Genomic DNA, 26275 nt, shown 5'->3' with positions numbered 1-26275 from the left:
ACAGCATCCCATTTCAAACCCATGGAGATTAATATGTAGTAGTAGGGCCCCTTTTTGCAGCTATAAGGGCTCATGTCCACGGGCAAAATATGATTTAAGATCCGCAGCGGATCTCCCGCATGCGGATCCGCATCCCATAGGGATGCATTGACCACCCGCGGGTAGATAAATACCCGCGGATCGTCAATAAAAGGGATTTTAAAAAAAATGGAGCATGGAAAAATCCGGACCATGCTCCATTTTCGTGCGGGTCTCCCGCGGGGACGGCTCCCGCGGGCTTCTATTGAAGCCTATGGAAGCCGTCCGGATCCGCGGGAGACCTAAAATAGGAATTTAAAGTATTTACCATCCGGCGCGGGCGGGGAAGGTCAGCTGTTCCTCACGGCCGCATCTTCCTTGCTTCGGCTCGGCGGATGTGCCCGGCGCATGCGCGCGGCACGTCGGCGACGTGCCGGCGACGTGCCGCCGGCGTCAGGAATTCATCCGCCGGCCGAAAATGAAGATCCGGCCGTGAGGAACAGCTGATCTTCTCCGCCCGCGCCGGATGGTAAATACTTTTAAATTCTTATTTTCGGCGCTCATGTCCGCGGGGCAGGAGGGACCCGCTGCAGATTCTACATGTAGAATCTGCAGCGGATCTGATTTTCCCCGTGGACATGAGGCCTAAAGGTTTACACTCTTTTTCAAAGTCTTTCCACAAGATTTTGGAATGTGTCTGGGAATTTGTGCCCATTCAGCGAAAAGAAGTCAGACACCAAATTTGGATGAGATGGTCTACTGCATTTCACCCAAAGGGTGTTTGACGAAACTGAAATCAGGGTTCTATGTTTTTGAATTCCTACACACTAAACTATTGTGTTTATGGATGTCGCTTTGTGTACATGGACAGAGTCAAGTAGGAACCGCAAAAGGCTTCCTTAAACCAGACTCATAGAATGGTAGAGTTGGAAGGGACCTCCAGGGTTATCGGGTCCAACCCTCTGCTCAGTGCAGAATTCACTAAATCATCCCAGACAGATATTTGTCCAGCCTCTGTTTGAACACTTCCGTTGAAGAACTCGCCACCTCCCGTGGTAACCTGTTCCACTCATTGATCACCCTCACTTTCAGGAGGTTTTTTCTAATATATAATCTGTATCTCTTCCCTTTCACTTTCATCCCATTGCTTCTAGTCTTTCCTTTGCAGATGAGAATAGGGCTGATCCGTCTGCACTGTTACAGCCCTTCAGATATTTGTAGACAGCTATTAAGTCTCCTCTCAGCCTTCTTTTTTGCAAGCTAAACATCCCAGATCCTTTAACCGTTCCTCATAGGACATGATTTGTAGACTGCTCACCATCCTGGTGACTCTTCTCTGAACTTACTACAGTTTGTCTATGTCTTTTTTAAAGTGGGGTCCCCAGGACTGGACACTGTATTCCAGATGAGGTCTGACTAAGGAAGAGTAGAGGGGGATAATTACTCCACGTGATCTAGACTCTATGCTTCTCCTAATACATCCCAGAATTGTGTTTGCCTTTTTGGCTGCTGCATCACATTGTTGACTCATGTTCAATCTATGATCTATTAGTATACCCAAGTCTTTTTCACATGTGCTGCTACTTTGCCCAATTCCTCGCATTCTGTATGTGATTTTTCATTTTTCTTGCCCAGATGTAGGACTTAGCATTTCTCCTTGTTAAACATCATGCTGTTAGTTGCCGCCCACTGTGCAAGCTTTTCTAGATGTTGTTGAATACTCTTCCTCTTTTCTCTGGTGTTAGCTATCCTACCTAGCTTTGTGTCATCGGCAAATTTGATCAGTTTCCCATCAATTCCCTCCTCCAGATCATTTATAAAAATGTTGAACACCACTTGGCCTAGGACAGAGCCTAGTGGCACCACACTTGATACATTCTTCCACCTTGAAATGTCAAAAGGTTGAAAGTAACAAACTAAAATAACTTTGCATACTATAGCATTAACATTACTAATTACAAGAAATATCTTAAGGGATGTAGCCTAAAACCAGTAACAGAGCGCTATTCCATTATCCATTCTTTACTCAATATTATAGTAGGCATTATGCATTCTGGTCAGTAGGATTCTCAAGGCATTTGTTCAACCCACATTTACCCATCAGACTGCCAGACAGAAAAATGTGATTCATCACTTCAACCAATACATTTCCAGTGCTCTAAAGTGCAGCATTCCTTACAATACTGTAGTGGAATTTAGCATTGCATCTTAGGATTGACTATGGAAACCCATTGTATGAAGCTCCTGATGAAGCATTTCTTTGCTGTCACCACTTTCAGAGGCAGTTTGAAACCTTGTACTGAGTGAACATAGGACAAGCAATATTTACAAGCCATACACTACAGCAATCAGTAACATAATATGTTAGGATGAAAGTAGACAATGTCCATCTAGTTAAGCCTGCTCCCCCCCTCCTTGTTAATCCAGAGGAAGGCAAAAAAAAAACTCCAATGAGGAAGAAGCCAATTTAGCCCATTTGGGGGGGGGGGGGGGGGGGAAATTCCTTCCCGACTCCATAATGGCAGCCACGATCCCATTGAAAGCAATGCTGCATGTACCTGCATTCATGTGTGTTTGTGCACGGAAGTGGGCGTGCCTGTTTAGTGCGCACCTATGTACGCACCAGCACACGCTTGTGTGAATGCACCCTTAGAGCATATACACACGTTTTGTTCAAACTGCATCATCTTTTGCTGCGATTTTTTTTTACAAAAAACACAGCTAAAAAAGGCATTTGATTGTGACTTATGAACACAGCATTAATGTGGAGCACATGAAGTTACTTACAATCTCACTTTCTAATCTCACATTAATGGTAAGTAACACAGTGTACCTCATATTAGTAGTTCCTATGTGCCTGACATGGGATTTATTTACTATGAATGTGAGGCTTGGGGTTGTTCATTTAGTAACCCTACGTGTGCATCTCATATTAAAAGGATTGGCCCGTTATAAACTATTGATGACCTACTGGACCTATTGTCAGGATAGGTCATAGTTGATCACGGTGGACATCCACTCAATCAGTTTGCGGGGCTTCTGTCACAGCGTATGGAGTTGGAAGCACACAGCTCTGTATACATTGCAGCAGCCTACGTTTGTTTTGTTAGATCTGTTCCCATTGATGGTTCAAAGCTGGACAAGTCCTTTAAGATAACATGTAGTAACACTAACGTAAAGTACAGTGTATTGGAGGTGCAAATATAGTATATTTTTAAGTAATAATATTACCTATTGTTTTGAATGTTTAATGCTTAGAACCCCTCAGAGACAAGACAGTGCAGAGCCGAGAAAGCACAGACAAGGACATTCAAACAGATTACGGTGATGATGTGCTTCTGCCTCTATGTCTTCCCACATCACCCTCCTCCTTCTGTGAAATTTTCGTTGGTGGCAGTGTCCAGTAAAGGAGCATCTGTCCTCCGCTCTCTGCTGCAGCACATAAATCTCCTTTGTTTATTACATGCTGCTGCAGCAGAAAGCTTGGGAGAAACATTCCTCCTAAATTTATCAAAGTCCAGCTGTGCGGGCTCTGGTCCTGATTGAGCGGACAAAGCTCAGAGAGCTACACTGTCACACAGCTAAAAGAGAATACTGCATGCAGATTAATCTTTCTGTCAGACAAAAACCTGCATAAACTTGAAATATCAGATAATAAGGTTGATGATTTGATGACAAAATGATGCACAATTCTTTATACTCATGAAGAGTTGACCACTTTAGATATAAATTAATGGAGATCATATGATATAACTGTAATGGCCCAGAAATGGGTCCTACAAAGAGATTGCCCTATTTTGCAGCATTTACAAAACATCCTGGGCAAGCAGGGGTTAACCAGCAGATTAATCTGCCCTGTTACAGAGAGCTAATTAGAGTCTACCCGGCAACCAACCAATCTCCAATTGGCCGCTAAGTGGTGAGGTGACAGCTGCGTGGACGCCAGTGATTGGGGCGCCCATTGCCTGGATACACCAAAGCAGCGCACGGGAGAATATTTGTAAGTGTGTAGGTAGTTTGACAGTTAGTCCAGTCAGAGGAGAGCAGAGAGAGATGATTCAGGTCAGTTGGTCCTGTGAAAAGAAAGAAATTAGTGTTAGGGCTCCTTCACACAGGTGAGGGCGATATCAGGCCATGAATCACGGCAGGATATTGCCCTCGCCATCCATGTGAAACCCGTGCATGCCAAGCGTTTTCAGGTGAAAACAACCTCATATCACGGCAGGGCTGAAGGAATTCCCTGTCACGGCTGTCACAGCTGCACCGTAGGATGGCGTAAGTTCTCCCATTGTTTTCAATAAGGCCGATGCTGCTGCTGTCAGCCCCTTGGAGAGCAATGGTCGAGTTCGCGGAAAGTTAGGACATTGCGAAGGGGCAGCGTTTCAATACAGTGCCCTTCAAAGTCTCCATATAAAAAGGGGAGAAATAGAGCATGCTGCTATTTATTTATCCTGCGTTTTATACGCAGTGTTCCTTCGCAGCTCCAATGTAGGTTATAACCCTAGTGTTCATATATGACCTGAGGCAGAAAAGGGTTAAAAGATAATAAAGCAACATTAAACCCTCAATGGAAAGAAAGGTTATGCCCCATTTAGGTGGAACGATTACTGTTTAGAAAATCGTTCAAATGGGGAAAACTGAACGATAATAGATCAGTTTAAACGCAGGCAACGACTGAACAAGCAGCGAGAATCATAAGGCTCTCGCTCGTCGTTCATCTTCAGCCGGCATAAGGACCAGGCTCGTGCTGTTTAAACAAGGATTGTTCAGTGTTTCACATAGGAATGTAAAACACTGAACGACTATTGCAGAGAACTGCAGGTTGCACAAGCGCCAATGAGCTGCTGATGACGTCCCTAGCTAGTCTACTTGGGCAAAAGAGAATCGTGAGATTCTCAGCTTGTGTAAAAGGGCCTTTATGCAGATCTTCAGATATGAAGAACTATATAGTTAGGAGACCCCTTGAATAGATTTCTCAAAACATGGGGTGCCTGGATTGTTCACAATTATGAATTGGTAACTTTGGCTTGTTCTGCTACCCAGCCAAAAATTATTGCACTTTATTGTATTCATATTGTAGGTTCCTATTTTTTTCTATATTGTACAGTGGTGTATTTTATGCTCACCCTGCATGGTGTGCCCTTTGTGTTACCACAGATCTGTTACATTTTACTGCATTTTTATAGCATAACATTTCTATAATAAAAGGAGATTTGACAAAAAAAATGTAAGTTCGCCACGGTTCTCATGTTTTTGCCAATTTTTTGATTTTTTTTCAGTAAGGTGGAAAATAAAAAGGTTCTGAATTCATTTTTAATATATTTTTAACCAACTTTTATTACAGTAGTGTTTTTATTCCCTTTTCAAAACTTCAACATAGATTTTCTCAATCAGATTCATGAAATAATTCTTATTAAACGTATTTTTACTTTTTACAGTTGTCCCACTAGAGGACTTTAAGGTCATTAGGAACAATCGTTTCTACAATACAATGCAATACCTAAGTATTGCAGTGTATTACATTAACCTATTAGACCCTGCCTCTGGTAGGGCGTCGTAGGCCACCATAGATGGCAGACCTTGAGACTATTGTCAAGCCTCTGAGTGATACAGCAACCCATCGGCACATCATGGGGTCCGATTGGTGACAGTTAGATCCCCCTTCCATTTGCCAGCCTCTTACATGCTGCTGCTGCATTGACCAAGGCAGGTAAAGGTGCAGAGGTGAACAAGGTTTCATAACCGAAACGCGTTCTCTGTATTATTCAAGCACCAAAAAGAAAATAAAAAGCAAGTTTTTTTCACAATAAGCTGTATTCCTGCAATTGGATTGTTTTGCGTTTTATCAAAGCCAGAAGTAGCCGGATGGCAACAGCTTGTGAGTATACTTGCCTGCGGGACTGAGGTTTGCAGCACATGAAGATAAGGTGGGACCTTTTGTTTTGCTTCAAGGCAGGTAAAGACTTGGTTGGGCCTAGAGGCTGTCGGAGCTGGAATCCAGCTGTCATCAGACAGCCAAGCCCCGCCTACTCCCGCCATGAGACCCGTGTGCTAGCCTTATTCTGACGAGACGTAAAAAGGCGCAAACAGCTCTAAACTTGTTTGGTGTGCATCTATCATTGTTTATAGAAGAGGGTTAGGGCATCTGTTGGAGATAGACCTGCCAAGTCTGCAGTTAATATAATACTCATCAGTGAATGTACTGTAATAAGCGGTTTGACTTTTCTGAAATATTTTTTTTTTTATGATTAATCCTGTTATGCACCATATTGTCAAAGTATAATACAAATACTGTTGATGAAGTAAAAGTAACAAGAGGAGACCTACTCATACAAGTTAACAATTAAAGGGGTTGTCCCGCGCCGAAACGGGTTTTTTTTTTTTTTCAATAGCCCCCCCGTTCGGCGCGAGACAAACCTGATGCAGGGGTTAAAAAAGAAAACCGGATAGTGCTTACCTGAATCCCCGCGCTCCGGTGACTTCTTACTTACCTGGTGAAGATGGCCGCCGGGATCTTCTCCCTCGGTGGACCGCAGGTCTTCTGTGCGGTCCATTGCCGATTCCAGCCTCCTGATTGGCTGGAATCGGCACGTGACAGGGCGGAGCTACAAGGAGCCGCTCTCCGGCACGAGCGGCCCCATTCAGAAAAGAAGAAGACCGGACTGCGCAAGTGCGTCTAATCCGGCGATTAGACGCTGAAAATTAGACGGCACCATGGAGACGAGGACGCTAGCAACGGAACAGGTAAGTGAATAACTTCTGTTTGGCTCATAATTAATGCACAATGTACATTACAAAGTGCATTAATATGGCCATACAGAAGTGTATAACCCCACTTGCTTTCGTGGGACAACCCCTTTAATGTGTACCTCATATTATAAACAACTTTCTATACTGTAAATCAATAGTACAGGCAAATATACTAAACTTTGTAAAGTATCTTAGAAACAAATGCCTGTTCTTCCACTTATCAGACTCCAATCTCCTACACTGATCATTCAGGCTCAACCCATTGATACAAAGACAAGGCATATTATTAGGAGGAGGAGTTTGAGAAGTGGAGATTTTTTTAAAAATAAGACATATTACAAAGTTTCCTATATTTGCATGCACTACTGATTTATAGAAATAATTGGAGGTACTTTTTAAAGTATAACCAGACTTTAAATTTTATTTTCTAAAATGTACAGAAGAGGAGATTATAAGCATTTTTAGAATCAGCCTATTCTTTCAGCTAGAGAAATCCATCTTCCGCTAACTGCATAGCTGCATGGAGAGCTCCCGTCTGCGCTGTACTTGCACTGTTATCTCTAGTGCAGGCACAGCAATTATCCATATTAATGTTTGTTAATGAAGGCTACTTTATATTTAAATTGTTTTTTTAAGCATACTTCTCTGATAGCTGTTCTATAACTTTCCTGTACCCTGCTGATCTGTCCCTCTGGCACTGTATAAAGAGAAGCCGTTCTCTGCTGACAGATTCTCCCCTTCACAGTGCACCAGTTTCCTTCCAGACCCCATACACTTTTAGTGCCTCAGTTCATTGGACTGTAACATACACGCCATGCACTGAGAGACTGCATGGGGTCCGATGGGAAACAGGGTTTTCTATGAAAAATACACAGACCAAACGAAAGCCGTTGTCTACAGCTTCTATTCATGGAACTCTACAAGTACTGTTGTGTGAAGCTGCTTTGTCAAAGAAACATCTTTGTTCCCGTGTTTGGGTTACCACTACATATTATTTTAATTGGCTCACCTGGATGTTATAGACATCTTGTCTTTCTTGAATTGTTTTCGGTGCATGTCTCTTAGGCCTCGTTCGCACAGGCGACATGGCATCGCCGCAAGAAAATCGCATTGAGATCGCATCGCTGGTCCGTACGATATCACTTTGGTTTCTCACAGTGACACCGTGACTTCGTAGCACCACATGTGAGGATTTTCGGGTTGGGGAAAGGGGGGTGCTTGAAATATAAGTTCTACCATGAAAATAAGCTCTAGCTGTAAGGGGAAAAAAGTATACATCACCTAAGAAGCGCTGTCCGGCACTGCTGCAGCTTCCTCACGGTCCCCGACACTGGTCTTCTTCATCTCTTCTGGCTGAGGATTAAAAAATTCCACCTCCTGGAAGCGCTTGCTGTGATTGGCTGACGCTTAGCCAATCAAAGCCATCGCTCGATGAATGACTATGATTGGTTAAGTGTCAGCCAATCAAAGGCAGCGCTTCCAGGGGGCAGGGATTTTTCAATCCCCGGCCAGAAGAGATGAAGAAGAATAGTGCCGGGGACTTGGGGAGAAGATGCGTCCTGGCTGACAGTGCTTCTAAGGTGAGGTGTACATTTTTTTTTCCATAGGGAAACATGGGCTACAAAACCTCATGAGTTGTGTGTATATCGCAAGGATTTTGTGTCTGGATGTCACACACTCCAAAACATTGCACATTTGAATTAACTCATAGGAAAGCATGGGCTTCACATATACAGGATTTGTAGCATTATCGCAACCCGACAAAATTGCACGACTTTGTCACCCATGTGAACGAAGCCTTACTGGTATTTTCTTTGTGATGAATTGTATTTTACTGATTGTGAGCATTGTGGAATACAAATGTATCACTCGTGATTGTCAATGGGACTTTCTAATGTTAAAAACGCAACACAACGCACCAAAATCGCAATTGCATTGCGTTTTTAACATTAGAAAGTCCCATTGACAATCGCGTTAACAAAAAACGCAAACGCAAATGTGTGGGAGCCCTTAGGGCTCATTCACACGGGCGTATTGTCACCGCGTACGCACATTTCCCTTTCACTCTGTGCCAGCAGAGCGCATGGGCTGTGATGTGTGCAACGCTGCGGTATACTTACAGCATTGTACGCATATGCCCGTGTGAATAAGTACTTAATGGGCTTATGCTTTATTTATTTAACATGAAATTTGTGCCTCATGCATAATCAGCTCTTGCCACTGCTTACACTCGAATTTTGAATTGGCTGCTATGTATTCACATTGACTGATTTAGTGATGTCTCACTTCCTTTTTGGATTTTAGCGTTTTTTTTAATTGTGCTGTTGTAAATAAATTTTCCTTATACATCATTTTGGAGTGTGCATGTTTCATGTTGTTTTCTTGCAATTTCAATACACTTTAATATTAACTAAAGGGTTTAACAACCTAGAGTGAAGGGGATTACAGTGCTCTGCAGGGCACTGACCTGTATTCTTGCATGAAGGCCCTTTTACATGCAAAGATAATCACTCAAACTGCCAAAAGATTGAACGAAATTCAAGTGTGCTGTCGACAATTTTGAACAACAAATGAGTTGCTGTAATCCTCTGTTTTCTCCCACAGGAGTTGTTTGCTCAGCTAGGCGATTCTTATTGCATAAACACTTTGCCCAGCTGAGCAAACATCTACCCAACACATTCCATTGTTCTCCTGCAGGCAGAGGAAACATTGCACACTAATTGAATATGCAAAGCAAAACAAAGAGATGGCTGGCTGCTGGAAAAACTGAATGAACTGCATGCAAACTGAAAGAATTTCCAGCGACTAAACGATGGATTTTATGCCAGCCTAAAAACCTTGGCTAACGACGATTGAACGAATAGTACAAAACTGCCCACATTTACATGTAACGATTATCGGTGATTTTCAGCCGTTTGAACGAATTTTGCGTGATAATCGTTGCGTGTAAAGGGGCCTTTACAGTTTGCTGCTAATCTTCATTTCTGCAGACTACTGCAACCCGTTAAAATCAGTTGTGGGTCACAGCATCTGGACTCTTAGCCATGCAAGCTTCTGACACATGGCTCAAGTCCACAACTGTGTTTCCACTGTGTATTATGCATGTGTTGCGCGGCCACATGATACGTGGTAAATGAAGTCAACGAAAGTCAATGGACTTTCATTGATCCATGCACATGTGGGTGTAGACACTGCGTTTTGATAGACACGAAAAATTATTGCAGCGTGCTCTATTTCTCTGCATGTCACGCAGCATGAGCCCTATACATTTGTATAGGCAGCGTATAAAACACTGTTCATACCCAATAACATTGCATATGGGTGGCATTTTCATATGCAAGTCCACTCTGAAACAGAGCAGGGTATTAAAAAAAAAAGGGATACGCGGGCATGCGCAGTGCACCCGCAGCCATACACGGTCTCTGTGTACATAAGTCACAGAAAGCAGCCGTATACTTACTGATATACTAATACAAGAGGGCAGGTATAAACGCCACATCCCAAACATGCAAGCAGGCAAAAGTGCTACGTGGAGGAGCAGCCACACATGTACAAGGCACGGATGAACAACCACTCACGCACCTTCCAGGTTTTTCCTTTCAATAGAGTTTAATTGGCAACAAAATGATCAGACATTAAATAAGGGATCTCAATAATAAAAGTGTTAAGGATCGGAAAATAGGTGTGTCATCAATACTAATGTCATAGCAATTAAGAAAATATACCAAAAAACAAGCCTGCACAGCAGACATAGAAGTAGTGCTATGCACAAGGTCAGCCATGTAACCACACAAGCGTTTTTTTCTCCTCCTACATTTGACTGGAGCCATGACTATGAGAACTCTACTTAATTACCCTCTGCCTGTAACTAGCACAGGTGTAAATAATCCTCCCTCTTTCCAGGCAGTTAGGTATCCAGGATGTGATGCAGCAATTAAAGCACCTCTTCTGAACCTTCCTAGCACGCTTAGATAGTTTGTGAATCTTTTTCAAGCAGTAATTGACAAGTTGTCATAGAAACAGAGTATGGTGCTGTGTGGGCCACTTCACTAGTTACAACTGTGTATTGTCATAACACTTCCACTAAGTACTTTTCTTAGTAAGGCATTTCCTCTCTGCAGTACGGCGTCATGTCATCATAAAAAATGCAGCTGCATAACTATGCACCTACAGCAAGGGAGGTAAGAAAAGTGGCAGCAAGTAGAACTTATTGTATCAAGCAATTCAGCCTTTGCTGCCACTTCTTACTTAACGAATATGTTTATGGGACAACTAATATGGCCACCCTTTTTGCTTCTATGGGATTTGCCGCTTACCTTTTTCACGCTCTTAAATTACACCTAGATAAGGGCTTATTTACACGAGCGTATATCGGCCGGTGTGTTCACGGCCGGCCGATATACGCTTCCATCTGAGCAGTGCCCCCCTTTCCTTTCCCTCACTGGTTCTCTGCCCCTCTCCTCCCCTCTGAGCGGTTTGGAATGGGAGTGGGCGGGACGGGGGCAGAGCTAAGTTCCCGCCCCTTGTCCATAGCTGGCAATGGGAGTGGACGGGACAGAGCGGAGCTTAGCTCCGCCCCTCCCATGGCAAACGCCGGAGTGGAGGAGAGAGGCAGAGAGACGGTGAGGGGGTGGGAAGGGGGGGAAATGCTTTAATGAAAGCGTATATCGTCCGGTCGTGAAAACACCGGCCTATATACACTTGTGTAAAAAAGCCCTAATTGCGTAACTTTTATATGGCTTAACAAAACTTTAACTCAACAGGCGAGACAACTAAAGGCCCATTTACACGTAACTACTATTGCTCAAAATTCGTTCAAGTGAACAAATTTGAGCGATTGTTCAGTATGAATGCGAAATAAATCGCTCATTTATCGTTCACTGACTCTTTTATTACCTTGCTGGCTCGCTGGCTTGTAGTCGTGTGTAAATGCTACCTCCTATGGGAAGCGCTGAGTGAGAAGCGGACGAGAATTCCGCGAGCCGGCAGCAAGACTTTCAGTTTAAATGCTTCCCACAAGCGCTGACGACTTTGGCGGTGACGACAACGCTTGTGTAGTAGTTTAAAAGACTGTTAACCCGTGCAGATAGGCCTTGGGACATCATAATAAAGGAGAATATTTGATTGAAAGGAGTATTCCAGCCATAGGAAATGATGACCTATTGTTAGGATATCTTGTCATCCGTTTACTGTAGGGGGTCTGACTGATCCCACTGGATGTCCAAGTGCTGTGCAAGTACTGTAATTCAGCCTCATTGATGTCAGTGGTGCCGAGGTGCAGTGCCTTTGATAAATCAATGGGAGCATTATACCACGGTGTTCAAAACGCCACGGTAATCGCGGTAAAAAGCGCACGTGTGAGAGTGGCCTCACTTTATAAATCTAATGCTTTATATATTTTCAATGATCCTGAACTACAGACTATATTATAGCCCAGAGATGGATTCACAGTCCAGCTGATGGTCACTGCAACTTTTTTTAGTCCATCCCTAACAGCTTAGCATATGTCCTATAATACAAATAGAATGGTTAGTTTCTTCCTATATCGGAGCAATGTACAATGCCTGGTATAGAAGGGATCAGAGATTTCCCAGAATACAAATCCCCAGAACACATTCTGTTGTCTGAACCCTGTACATTTGGAAATGCAGCTCTCACATGTGGCATAAATATTGAGGATTTTCTATAGTGGTAATGCCTGAAAGTCTGCCAAGTTTACAGTACCCGCCATGTGTAACAAATATCAAGCATATGATGTGAAAAAACTTCACTCGTAACTTTCAACGGAGTCAACCTGTGGTGCAGATTGTAAATCTTCACAGCACAACTCGACCCATTTAATAGGTGGGGGTGGGGGACGATTTCATGGGAAATGCTCAGCAAAATCCCCAACAAATCCACATGCAAATTTGATAGCTGAATCATGACAAAATCTGCGGCAAAGTTTCAGCTATGGAAATTTTGCTCCATCTGTCCATAGCTCCTATGTAGCTCAAGATAAATAATACAAAGTAACAACTTTTCATACATGTGAAATCAACGTGTAAAATGGTATTCAAAGGGAAACATATGCGTTAAGAGACAAACCTGTTGATAAATACAGTCCAAAGGAAAAAATGATTTATGATTAATTTCTGTAAAATTATATTAGGTGCATAAGATGAAGAAATTTCACTCAGGCTGCCTGTCCACGGGTGTTGCGATATCCGCGGGAGCCGCCACCAGGGAGCAGGAGCCAACGGCCGGATCTCCACAGTGAGCCTATCGGACATATGGGCTCACCGCAGAGAATTGCGGCAATTCACAGTACACTATGATTCTCCGGTCGTGGACGTGGGTTGGGGGTCTGCGCTCTCCATAGCAACACTATGGAAAGCATTCACTGCGTTCCCTGTGGCCAGATTATCTTCGCGGGGAACACAGTGAAAATTCGCCCGTGGACAGGAGCCTTAAAGCTGTGATCACAGGTAAGACACACTTTGGAACAGATCTCCTTAAAGGGTGTTTAGGAAGGAACCAGCACTGGATTGTAAAAGCAAGGCGTGAAAAGAGCCTAAATAGGGCAGAAGGCTTGAATTTTCTATGCCAATGAATCATCTAGGGAGTCTGTAGTACTGTTTATCTGGGCTAAGGAGTCCTGGGCATCAGTCAAGATTAGGGGTAGTCGAGGGCAGCCAACCGACTAGTGCGACATCTCACAACAGATAAAGAGGATGTCAATTTTATGGGGATATTGTTTTTTGCAACATTTAACATTCTATACAATAACTGCCTCCACCATTCATGGAACTGCTAATTGTTCCAGGAGTCCCATGGAGCATCTTTGGTATTGCTCACTGATCCTTGCTTCCAACTGAAACTTCTCTGCTCCATGTGCTGGCACCTCAATGAGTTCTGTCACCGCCCACATCAGGACGTATTGTGCATCAGCACCAGAACAATGTGAAGTGTCTGCAGTAGAGACCCCTAAACTTCCATGTGTCATTTATAATACTAGTGTCTCCTTTTGTGGTAGAAGGGCCTTTGATCACATCAGGCTCCAAGACTGCTATTTGTGCACCCACTACAGATATACACTGGCCTAAGAGGTCTCGGCAGCAAAGTTTGCAGCTTTTGGGAGAAATCGCCAGGATGGCGTGGGCTGAAAGGAGAAGAAAAGTGAGTCACTGCATTAAATATCTATTCTGCCTGTAACTGTTTCTTTTAAAATATGTGTTTAAACATTTTTCATTAGAGAGTAAGATGTTTTTTAATTGATTCTCCGGTTTGGAGGGGGAGGGCAATTTGACTAACCTGCCTAGGGCACCAAATCACCTTGTCCCAGCCCTACTGATGCATTGCAATGCAGAGCATTGATATGCAGATGAATGGTAAGAAAATATGGAGGCCTACTTACCACCAGGGTAAAACTATGTTCAGGTAATATTCCATATTGTTCAACAAGCCTCTCCCTGGTCACACTGGGAAGTTCTGGGAGTTTCTCCTTAATCAGGTCAATATTTATGACTTGATCAGCTTTCATGTTAGCTGGCAATGAGTTGGTATCATAAAGTATCAGCGGTGGGAGGTTAGGTTCTGGCATAAACCTTTAAAAAACAAGAAGAAGGAAAAAACATATCAGAATCTAATTAGGATTAGCTTTTTTCTCATAATAATGCATCTGTTGTTCTGCAATGACCTACATTATTATGTCACAATGTCTTTGTTCATTTTACGTAATCCTCTTATATGTATTTGCACAAATTAAATCTCAGTATGAGAAAAGGGAAAATAGTTGTTACATTTTTCTTGCAGATTTCTAATTTTTGAAGTAAGACAGGGCAAGGAGAAGCCAGATAATACTGTACTGGACTTTATCTGTCATACTAGGAATTTATGTACACTTGTTATATATCTAATTACAGTGCTATTCACATATTGTAATACTGATACTATAGAGATAAAGAAATATACAGACCTGTAGTCTTGCTTTCCTTCCTTGTCTCTCATTGGTATGGTAACACTTAAATAAATTATAAAAAATGAAAAAGCATGTAAAAATTGGCATACAACATAACTTTAATAAAATATTTTACCTTCCTTGTTAAAATCAAACATTTTAACTATTGATATGCAGCAGTTGTATTTATACTACTGTAAAAAGGCAGAAATCATGATCCACGTGTGATGAAATGAATGCTAACATATAAAAGACTTACACACTTTAAAGGGTTGTCTCCTTTATAAAAACCTATTTTTCCATAACATACTGTACAATTCTGGCATAATAGAGGACATCTCCACTTTAGAACTATTAGTTAGAATGGACAGTGGCTGCAAAGAGCCTCTATTACTATGGAGAATCAGGCATATCTGTGCATCACATGGACAGGCTATTGATTTCAATTACAGATTATGTAATGCTTTATTTCTCCTGCAGGAGAATTGAAAAATTGCAGTTAGGTTTCCCCGCAGGTTAAATGTAAGAGCCCATTGGCAGGCAAAGATAATTGTTCAAAAGATTGAGCGATTTTGAGCGATTGATTTGCATAAACTGCTAATGGACACTAATGTCCATTACCAGCTTATCACCTTCATTTGCATGTAAATGAGCCTCCTGACCTGTATGCAGAGAACAGCAGGTGGTCTGTTCTCTGCAATCAGCTCCTTTGTTCTGTCACAGGTTTTCTGTTGAATACAATGTAATCAGCAGCTCCCCTGAAGAATACAGCACCATAGACAGCAAACACAGCATTGCGGTCTGTGTTATCTTCTCTCCGGCTGAATGATGGATTTTATGGTTACCTAAAAATCATCGTTCAGCTGAAGAGTGAAAGATGGGAGCATTTACACACGACGATTATTGCTCAAACGATGGTGTTTGAGCAATAATCGTTGTGTGTAAATGGGTCACAATTGTTGTGGGTCCTAGCAGACGGACAATCTGTTATCAGATCGACATTGGAGAACTCTTCTAATAAGAACTTATTATACAAAGCAGATAACCTGCTTCATTTCATTTTACTTGATGGCAAGATCTGTATTAATAAGAGGCTATGAACACTTATAAACTATGCCAATTCAAACAACTCAAAGTTATTTTTATGCTTCCCCTGCACTCAAAAATGAGTTTTACTCCTATGCGTGCAAATTAAGGCAGAAGTAAGGATTGAAAACTTCCTATCTCATCCCTAGTTGTTCGACAACTGTAACTCTCATGTCCCTTTTACACGGGACGACAGTCGGGTAACCGACTGCATAAGTGCTGACGTCACCGCTAAGGTCGTTGATGCTCATGGAAAGCGTTTACACTGACACACTTCACTGCTGAGTCACGGGCTTCTTGCTCATCGCTTCACCTTCTATGTAAAGCGCAGAGTGTTTACACTGAATAATAAACCCGCGATCCAACAATGGCTTTTATGGTGCCTGAGAGTCAGCAATAAAACGAACAGTGAGCGATTTTTTGGCATTTACACTGCATGATTATCGCTCAAATTGGTTTATTTGAATGAATTTTGAGTGATAATTGTCCCGTGTAAATGGCGCATTAGCTTATATCTCATCTCACCAAAACACAAAAATTAGCGATTTCTATATGGCTTCCAAAGACACCATCAATGCATAATTTACAGGTTCATGCAAAACACGCCTCACACCTATGCCAGGGCTCATCTCAACAACATTTTTTGCTTTTGTTTTCTGACCATGACCTTTCAATATACAATACCTCTCTACCTCAAATATTACCTATATGCAGAGTTCTCTTCACTTATTATTTAGAATTAATGAAGTCTACGTTTACAAACTGCAGTGTTAATATTTTCTGACTTGTCTGTGGTAAGTCAGAGAAGATAGTAAGCTGCATTCTTGTATTGGATTTTGCGAAGTATGTGTAATAGCGGGCAACTAAAACTATATTTTTAAACACTGTTAAAGATTAAAAAGAAGCACTCCACAGCGCAGCGATCACCAAAGCAAAGCATGAATTGCAGATGAGAAGAATGCTACTCGCCTATCGGAGTTGTGGACGAACAGGCACAACACTGTCATAAGGCTTATTCCAACTGCAGCCTTTCCCTGGGGACGGATGATATGCAATCTCTGTGAAGAGCGGAGGCAGGAGATATACAGCGCTGCTGGACCGAGCCAGAGTTCAGGATTAAAAACACTTTAATGGTCACGCATTTCAGCGCTGCATAAGTGCCTTTGTCTGGTCTGACGAAGGTACTTATCCAGCGCCAAAACACATTACCATTAAAGTGTTATTTTAACCCCAACCTCTACCTCGGTCCAGCAATGCTGTACATCTCCTGGCGTCTTTTTCTTGCTCCTTAAAGCAATAATTGTGGCAAATTGTTATCTTAGGTATATAACCACATCAATAGCTGTCGATCATACAGCATAAAGATTTGAGAGAGCAGCACTCCAGGGATTTTCAATGAAATAAAAATCTTTATTGCCCCACAGAAACAACGTTTCAACTCTCTGCTGAGAGTCTTTGTCAAGTCCTGTGAGCGTGCACTGGTTATGAGGACTGTCCTCCCTTTTATACCATAAGGTAAAGAGTGTGCTGTGATCCGTTCAACATTTTTGGATTACTAACTGTCGATCATGGTGGGAGGAAACAGAAATCTAAATTATTAGAATTGACAAGTCACTAAAAAGCAGGAAGTACAGAAGACAAGATGCTGCTTACCCAAGTTTGTAGTCAAAGGCCCTTGTCTCATTAAGTATGGTACCACCAATATCAAGTATTTCTTTTTGTCTTTTGATTTCATAATCTAGGAAGTAGAAGAGATTACTATACAAAATTCATAACATAAAATGTCTAAAAAACAAAAAAAATTGTGGCTCACTACTGTCAGTTTTCTCATAACTTATGGAAAAATGAATATTTGGTAACTAATTTTAGTTAGTTTTCAGAAATGCCCCTAAGAGTGTCATACGATGAAACAGCTCTTTTGCAAAATTAGAATAGTATATGACTAATAACAGAGTTACCAGTTATGAAGTGTAACAATGTTATGTTTACGTCTGAGCACTGGAAACTGTCTATAGTTTGTATCATTGAATACTTATACCAGTAATACAGAAAGTTAAAGGGGATGTCCGAGTTATTTAAATTGTAGCTAAGCAGGTCGCCACGGTGAAAAACAACAAACCAGCTTTTATTCACCTCTCCCGGCTGCAGCAGCCCGTTGCGTCCTGTAGAGAGGCCGCTGCAGTATATAACATTATGGCAGATGGAGGACCCGGAGTGGCAGCAGGGATAAGCAGAAAGCCAGGAACGTGGAATATAGGCTTGCTTGGTATTTTTCACCATGGGGGACTTGTTCAGCTACTACTTTAAAGGGGTTGTCCCGCGGCAGCAAGTGGGTCTATACACTTCTGTATGGCCATATTAATGCACTTTGTAATGTACATTGTGCATTAATTATGAGCCATACAGAAGTTATAAGAAGTTTTTCACTTACCTGCTCCATTGCTAGCGTCCTCGTTTCCATGGAGCCGACTAATTTTCGGCGTCTAATGGCCAAATTAGCCGCGCTTGCGCAGTCCGGGTCTTCTTCTTTTCTCAATGGGGCCGCTCGTGCAGGATGCCGGCTCCGTGTAGCTCCGCCCCGTCATGTGCCGATTCCAGCCAATCAGGAGGCTGGAATCGGCAATGGACCGCACAGAAGCCCTGCGGTCCACCGAGGGAGAAGATCCCGGCGGCCATCTTCAGCAGGTAAGTAAGAAGTCACCGGAGCGCGGGGATTCAGGTAAGCACTCTCCGGTGTTCTTTTTTAACCCCTGCATCGGGGTTGTCTCACGCCGAACGGGGGGGGGGGGGGGGGGTTTGAAAAAAAAACAACCCGTTTCGGCGCGGGACAACCCCTTTAATAACTCGGACAACCGCTTTAATTTCTGTAAAAAAAACCTGCAAGATTATCTAAAAACTGAAGAATAGGCAAATTACCGATTGCTTTTGCTAGAAAGCGTGCACTGTTTATATTCTTCACTTCTGTCCGCACACCATATGGCTCACCAGGATGATGAACAGAAATGTTTGCATCAACTCTCATTTGGCCCTCTGAAACAAAAAAAAGCAAAAAAGAGAGAAATAAAAATGCTGCTTACATGGAAAATGTAGCAAGTAACCCAACTGTGAGTGAGCTCAAACTAAAATTAGTCTATTTTGCTTTGTGGTACAACTAGAACAAAATTTTAGGCCTCCTGCACACAACAGGGTTAGATGCGGGATCCCGCAGCAGGATCCGACCCTGTGCCCGTCCGGTGACCCCCTTCATCTGTCCGCATTCTCCTTTTTCTGCACTGCAGGAGCACCGGCTGGCGCACATGCGCAGTGCAGACAAAGCCATGCCATCACTAGGCGATGATCCTACGACCCTTCTGCAGTGCTCACTGTGGAAGAGTCCCGGGACGGATGGCTTCCATTGACTGCAATGAAAGCAGTCGGTGCAGAATACCGCACAGAATAAAGCATGCTGCGATTTTTCTGCCATGAGTGGAAATTTCTGCTTGTGTGCAGGAAGCAGCAGGTCTCTATAGGAGGCTATGGGCGGTATTTGCTGCGGAATCCGGGGGGCAGCCGCCAGCCCCCGCAAATCAAATCTGCCCGTCTGCCGGAGCCCTTACAATCACCTTTATATAAGTAACAACAATATCTACAACACATTCTGACAATTGTTTTCAATTCTATGGTCATGACATTAAAGGGGTTAGCCACCTTAGGTTTAATGTTAATCAATGGGAAGGGAATACACTTTGGGACGAAATACACTATGCAGTATTTACCAGTTAGATGTCCAGCTGGTTGAGTTCAATTGTTCTGGTCCCAGAAGCCCCTGCAGAGGTTACTTACCAATCCCTGGCTTTACCAGCTAAGTGTGCATGTGACCACCACTGAGGCCAGTGTTTGGCTGTAGCAGTTGTTATGTAAATACAGAACGGCATGTGATTGCTGCAAGAGCCTCCAAAACCAAAGCAACTGCACTGGACCAAGGGAACTTCTAATGAATGCATAGTTTATTTTTTCCCATTCCCTGCCCTTAGCCACTTTTTTGAAAGTCTGACTCTGTGTGTGCCTTTACATGGCTTCTAACCAACGAATACGCGAATGAACACTGTAGCGCTTGTGATCTGTGCGCATTTTAAGTTAGGCTTCCCATGAGTCATTTGAGATGTTAATAACCCAGGAAGTTGAAAAGAAAACTATAGAAGGAGCGTACCGCTCTTACGGCAAACGTGGCTTAATTTTCCTCCCGTTATCTTCTCAAGTTTGAAATGAGATCAAATCAATTAGAAGCTCTTCATTCTTCAGAATGAAAGGAGGTCATGTCTGCAAATTAAAGTCTGAACGGCCTGAGCTCACCTGCTTAGCAAATGTTATTATGGGGCAGACATAGTTGTTAATGTGGCCCCGGATGCTTTTTAGGGTCACTGAAGCGTTTTCTTTTTGTCACGCATTCTGCTGCAACATTTATATCTCCCAATTAAGCATAGTTCCACTGCTAGAGATAATAAGAAATGCTTCAAAGATTTCTGCCAATTCACAGGCGCAGCGCACTCTCCTGAGTTTATACAAGACTCACTGTCCATTTATCTGAGGTCTAAAATGAAAAGTAGACCACAACTGCAGTAATAAAGGGCGATGGCACACAGCACTCAATGTCATAGAAGTAGCGGAAAGGCGGCGATGCGTACTGCTCAATACAAAATGAAGCTGTAGGATCAATAATCAAATGAGCTAGTTACACATACAGCCATCTTTCAGAGGTCTAATATCCGCAGTATGAAAAGCAGTTCAAACCAACTGGACAGAAAAGGAATCAATGTGTGGATATATGTATTTAGAGTACCGATATTTGTGTGCACAGCAGAAATGGTGAAGTGAAGTTTGATGTTATATAGCCTAAGATAGTCCATCTAATAACTGACAGGATAGTAAACGCTAATAGACTTTTATTATTCATATGGAGGTACAGGAATTAAAGGGCTATTCACATCATGTTTTAATGTATGTTTAGTGTCCAAGTTAAACGAACATGAATAGATTTATGCAAATAGATGCAATTTTAAGTATGTGTATCCGTTTTTTTAACCCTTGAACAGTTTAGGACGAGCAAAGCTAGTTCTGCTTTAAACGCATGTTGGGAGTTCTACCCGTTTGAAGTGGGGTCAGGAATGCTGAATTTACAGCGGTTACTTGTAAGTCTGTGTTTGCAGAGGAGAAAGGGAGGGGGATAAGCCAGCAGCATAGAGGATCTGGGATTCTCCTGTATATCTCCCTTTCCAAGATGAGGAAATTTTTGATCATGTTATCACTACCCCATCAATCACAGAGTATATTTATTTACAGATCAAATATTCCTAGAAAGGGAGTGAAATGATGAGGACTTGATTATCTAACCCCTCCTGTACACCGTTCAAATCTGCAGATGATGCCTTCATTGCTGACTGTGGTATCTAAAAGTTTTTACAGAAAAAAAAGCAACCCAGACTATAAAGTACAGCGATACCTTGGGTAGTGAGTGCCTCAGCTTGCGAGCTTTTTGACTTGCGAGCAGGCTCTCTCCTGAATTTTTAAAAGCAAAGACTCGGGTTACAAGCCTGCTTCCGCATTGCAGCATTGCTTTCAACGGGGCCGCTGCTGCTAGCGGCCCCATTAAATGCAATGGTCTGCCAGCAACCCCTGCAGTGATTTTCGGGGAAGGGCTTTAAATATAAGCCCTTCCCTGAAATTCATCCCTAGCTGTAGTAAAAAAAAGACGTGCATGAGCCGGGGGCTCAGGCACGTCTAGCCGCCACTTGTTCTCCCTGCACTGCTCTGAAGCTTTTCAGCAGGCGGGGATTTAAAATACCCGCCTGCTGAAAGAACTGTGTCTGATTGGCTGAGCGCTCAGCCAATCACAAGCAATGCTCTGCCATTCATTGAATTCAAAAAAATGATTTTTTCACTGTTAAGTCCTTCTTTTGAATACAATTTTGTATCTGAACAATTTGTTTTTTCCAGGCATTTGAGAACACAGAACGCATCTGTTAAATGTGTGTAAACATACAGCTTTATATTTCCATACATTTCCTATTGACTGTAATGTAAAATTAAAAAAATGCATATGTTGAGTATACGTGTTTCTCTGGGAAAGAAAAGCATAGTATATTGTCTATCCTACAAGAGAAAAATACACAAATATAAGAGAGGTGAAAAGTATGAATTTAACTCAGTTTGACCAATTCTAGCCTATGAGTACGCCAAGCTATAATTTTTTTTTACTTTTTTAAATTAAAACATATACAATTTATAAATGGTAAAAAAATTGTCATGTGAACAGCCCCTAAAAAAGTATAATTATCGTACAATGAAGCAGCACTGCATTAAGGAACACGTACTAAATAGTGGTAATTTGGGTAATCATAGATATCAAGTTTAAAATCTCTCTGGCTCCTGACTACCATGTGTAGCCGAGAGCAGTGGGATCTCACTGGGAGCCGTTGTATCTAATGGATAACGGCGATCATGTAAAGTAAAAAAAAAAAAAAAAAGTATTAAAAAGTCTAAGTTTCATCTACCCTCTCGGATCATATCCGTGAGGGGAGATGAAATTACATACCTAAGGCTCCGGATTTATCCACAGACCTCACCACGGCTTCTGCGTACGCATCCATCGCCAAAATGGCGGACGCTTGTGCAAAAGCCGCGGATTGCCAGGGTAATTTAAAATCTTCTTGCTCCTGGCTACTAAGCATAGCCAAGCGCCTGGAGATCTCACAGCGGGCTGCAGTATGGTTCTTGGTTACGTGATCGCCTTTATCCATTGGATAAAGGCGACCACGTAAAAGTTTAAAAAAAATAAAGCTTCACCTCCCATCACGGATCCGAACTGCGATAGAAGATGAAATTACTTACCCAAGGTCTCTGTCGATGTCCCCCGACGAGATCGTTATCCACGGACCTTTCCCCAGCTTTGGCGCATGCGCCCATCGCCGAAATGGCAGAAGCAAGCGCAGAAGCTGGAGAGTAATTCCGGTCACGTGATCCCCATTATCCAATGGGGATCACGTAAAAGTTAAAAAATAGTTGAAGTATAATGCTCCTTTCGGTTTGGGTCCCATTGTGCAGACATATGATTAGGGTCGCAATGGGTGTGTTTCTGAACACAGGACAAATAGCGGCATCCATTTTGGGGTGAAAGTCTCCATTCATATGTATGTTGTACAAAAAAAAGTGTTTTAAAAATGACATAATTGCCAAAAAAATGAAAATCGAATTTTTTTTCCTTTTTTTTTTGTTTCAGCATGTGTGAGGTGCCATATTGTTTCACTAGGAAAATATGGGGACTCCTTTATTAAAACTGGCTATTGGTCAATATACTGTAACAATGGTAAAATATTGAGTATCTTACTTTTTATGATGTCTATAACTTCATTATTTTTCCCGAAAAACAGTTTGGGGTTCAGCACCCTAAATATGGGTGAGAACACTGATTGTTACTCAGCAAAATATACCCGTGTAGCACAGTGTTTTTTGCCAGTTGTTCAGTTTCTGCAGGCATAAAAAGCAAACAACGAAAGGCTAAGGTAAACAGGTTGTCGTTCTCCTATGAAGGATGGCCTGTTTACTGTAAATGAGTGAGCACGCTCGTTTAAGCGGCATGCGGGGGGGGGGGGGGAGGCTAACTCAGGCGGCGTCAGCCAATCACAGCCATTCAATGATGTCATTGAATGGCTGTGATTGGCTGACGGTGCGTGAGTTAGCCTATCACAGCATTAGCTTTCTGGAGGCGGGGATTTCAGGCCCCGCATCCAGAAAGCAATGCTCTGTCGGGGACGAGGAGGGAGCGACAGCCTGCAGCAGCGCCGCAGAAAGCCGGGGGGAGGTAAGTACAGTTTTTTTTTTTTTACACCATATTTCCAGCGTATAAGGCGACAGTTGGGGGGTCGTCTTATACGCCGGAATATATGTTATATATTCCTAGCTAGCTGGACATGATCAGACATCTCACTGTATGTGATGACATCACTTCGTATAGATTCTATATACCTTGGAAAATTAAGTAGAGGTAAGAGGTTGATCCTGGGATTATTCTGACTGCCATTACGGAGTCGGGAATGAGTTTTTACCCCGAAAGGGCTAATTGGCTTCTGCCTCTTGGGGTTTTGCCTTCCTCTGGATCAACAAGGAAGCTTTAACAGGCTGAACTAGATGGACATTGTCTTGATTCAGCCTAACATACTATGTTACTATGTAAGTATTAAAGGGGTTGTCCCGAGGCAGCAAGTGGGTCTATACACTTCTGCATGGCCATAATAATGCACTTTGTAATGTACATTGTGCATTAATTATGAGCCATACAGAAGTTATAAAAAGTTTTATACTTACCTGCTCCGTTGCTGGCGTCCTCGTCTCCATGGAGCCGACTAATTTTCGCCCTCCGATGGCCAAATTAGCCGCGCTTGCGCAGTCCGGGTCTTCTCCTCTTCTCTATGGGGCTCCGTGTAGCTCCGTGTAGCTCCGCCCCGTCACGTGCCGATTCCAGCCAATCAGGAGGCTGGAATCGGCAATGGACCGCACAGAAGCCCTGCGGTCCATGAAGACAGAGGATCCCGGCGGCCATCTTCAGCAGGTGAGTATGAAGACGCCGGACCGCCGGGATTCAGGTAAGCGCTGTGCGGGTGGTTTTTTTAACCCCTGCATCGGGGTTGTCTCGCGCCGAACGGGGGGGGGGTTTAAAAAAAAAAAAAACCCGTTTCGGCGCGGGACATCTCCTTTAATTTATACAGCAAGAACTCTCTAAACAATTAGTTCACCTTGAACTTGTCTTCCATGTTGGGAGGTGCCAACGGGCACCGCAGGTCAGTACTGCAACCTCTGCACCTTTATAGCTAGGGCACTGCACTCATGTCTACATGCAAGTTATTAAGGTTCTAATAATGCAATAGCTACTGATGATTCTTTAATTGCATTTAATATTCACGGTTTAGATTGTGGATGATTTACATAATACACAGGCACAAGCATCACTGTATATTACTGTACAGCTAGTAGAAGGTGCCAGGTTTCTGAGACAGTTTAATGGCCTTGCTGTCAATGTAATTCTAGATTTGTAAATTGAATATGACAAACAGGAGATATGAAAATGGGAAAAACATGCAGTGATGGAACTTCACTGCAGAGTAACCAATTAAGTGCTGCGTTAGTTACTCACGAAAATGGAACACGCATATAAACTTGCTGGAGTCCCATAGGAGAATAAGAAATAAAGATAATATGCTTCAAGTCTGATTTCATCATGTACTTGATAAAACTGATGCAGCTGAAAGCGGGTACATCAGGATGATACGAAATAGCATGACATGACATTCCAACGCGGCTCTACATTTTGTTATTAGCATCGAACAAGTTATTTACAGGCAAAGAGAACAAATAAGTTAGTTAATATTACAACAAAACTAAATGAAGATGAAGGATACAGCAGATGCTCATTACTGGAGCAGGAAAATACGTTTTAGCATTGGCAATTTTATAATTAATTCCGAGGATTGAAGGTTGTTTGCTCTACTCGATCCCTTGTTCTATACCCTATTAGAGAGGAGGATCACCTGACCTGGAACCCTTCTACCCTATTACCTGAGAATCTAAATTCTTGGCACTGGAAATCTGCATGTGTCCATAACAAAACAGCAGATGCCTATTCATTTCAATAGGCTGCATGGGTGGATTTACAACCCATTTACACCAGTTAGCTACATATATATGTGACTCACTATATCTGCAGCAAAATGTCAGTTTCATTCTCTGTTGCCACTTTTGAAGAGAGGTGTGAGAAGCTGATGGAGAGTAGTGGAGGGGCGGGTCACCCATGAACTATTACGTTTAGGGTGGGTTCGCATGGGACAGAAATCCTGTGGAAACATCGCGGCTTGGCCGCACCGAAAATCTGCAAGTTTTTTTTACTGGAGAGCAGCAGCTTCAAATCCCACGTCATTTCGGCGCGGGTTTTGGAGTGGTTTGGCCGCTGGCATTCCATGCCGCATCACCGCTTCCGCCCGGCTTTGCCGCATCAGGTTGGCCACCAAGTGTGGACAAGATTTTTGCAAAATCTCGTCCACATGGCTGGCAAATCCCAGGATTAGGAGCCACGGGCAGATTTGCCGCACAGACATTTCGCACTGAATTTCCACGGCAAATCCGTCATGTGTGAACCCAGCCTTACTTTAATTTCGGCCAGAATTTGGCGTAAATTATAGTGCAAATCTATATTTGTTCATAGCAATCATAGGTTTAACTCTTTGCAATCCAATTTTGGATTCAGGGTTTCCTAGGGGGCTTTCTCCTTCTGCCATTATACAATGGCATTATCTGCTGACTAGAGCCAGTACTGCGGTATGGGACATACTGGAGAGCCCCCCCCCCCCCCCCCCCCGACAACAGAGTGGCTAGTAATATACAGTAAGGATACCCTGCCGGACGTCTTCCAACACCTGACCTGTACAGCCTTCACTCAGAATGTCTTGAGATATC

The 26275-nt window shown here is 42.8% G+C and overlaps 1 protein-coding gene across 1 annotated transcript in view; it reads right to left on the bottom strand.

Moving 5' to 3' along the window:
- GATB (glutamyl-tRNA amidotransferase subunit B) overlaps positions 1–26275 on the bottom strand; it is a 118418-nt gene that overhangs the window by 43082 nt on the left and 49061 nt on the right. The window contains exons 6-9 of the mRNA XM_066573652.1: positions 18710–18823; positions 17447–17531; positions 14726–14770; positions 14165–14354 (exon numbers count right to left, since the gene is read on the bottom strand). Coding sequence (XP_066429749.1) covers positions 14165–14354; positions 14726–14770; positions 17447–17531; positions 18710–18823 — 434 coding nt within the window. The remainder of the gene's footprint in view (positions 1–14164; positions 14355–14725; positions 14771–17446; positions 17532–18709; positions 18824–26275) is intronic.

Source organism: Eleutherodactylus coqui, chromosome 7 (assembly GCF_035609145.1).
Source record: "Eleutherodactylus coqui strain aEleCoq1 chromosome 7, aEleCoq1.hap1, whole genome shotgun sequence".
Lineage (NCBI taxonomy): Eukaryota > Metazoa > Chordata > Amphibia > Anura > Eleutherodactylidae > Eleutherodactylus > Eleutherodactylus coqui.
This window is presented reverse-complemented; position numbering and strand designations above follow the sequence as displayed.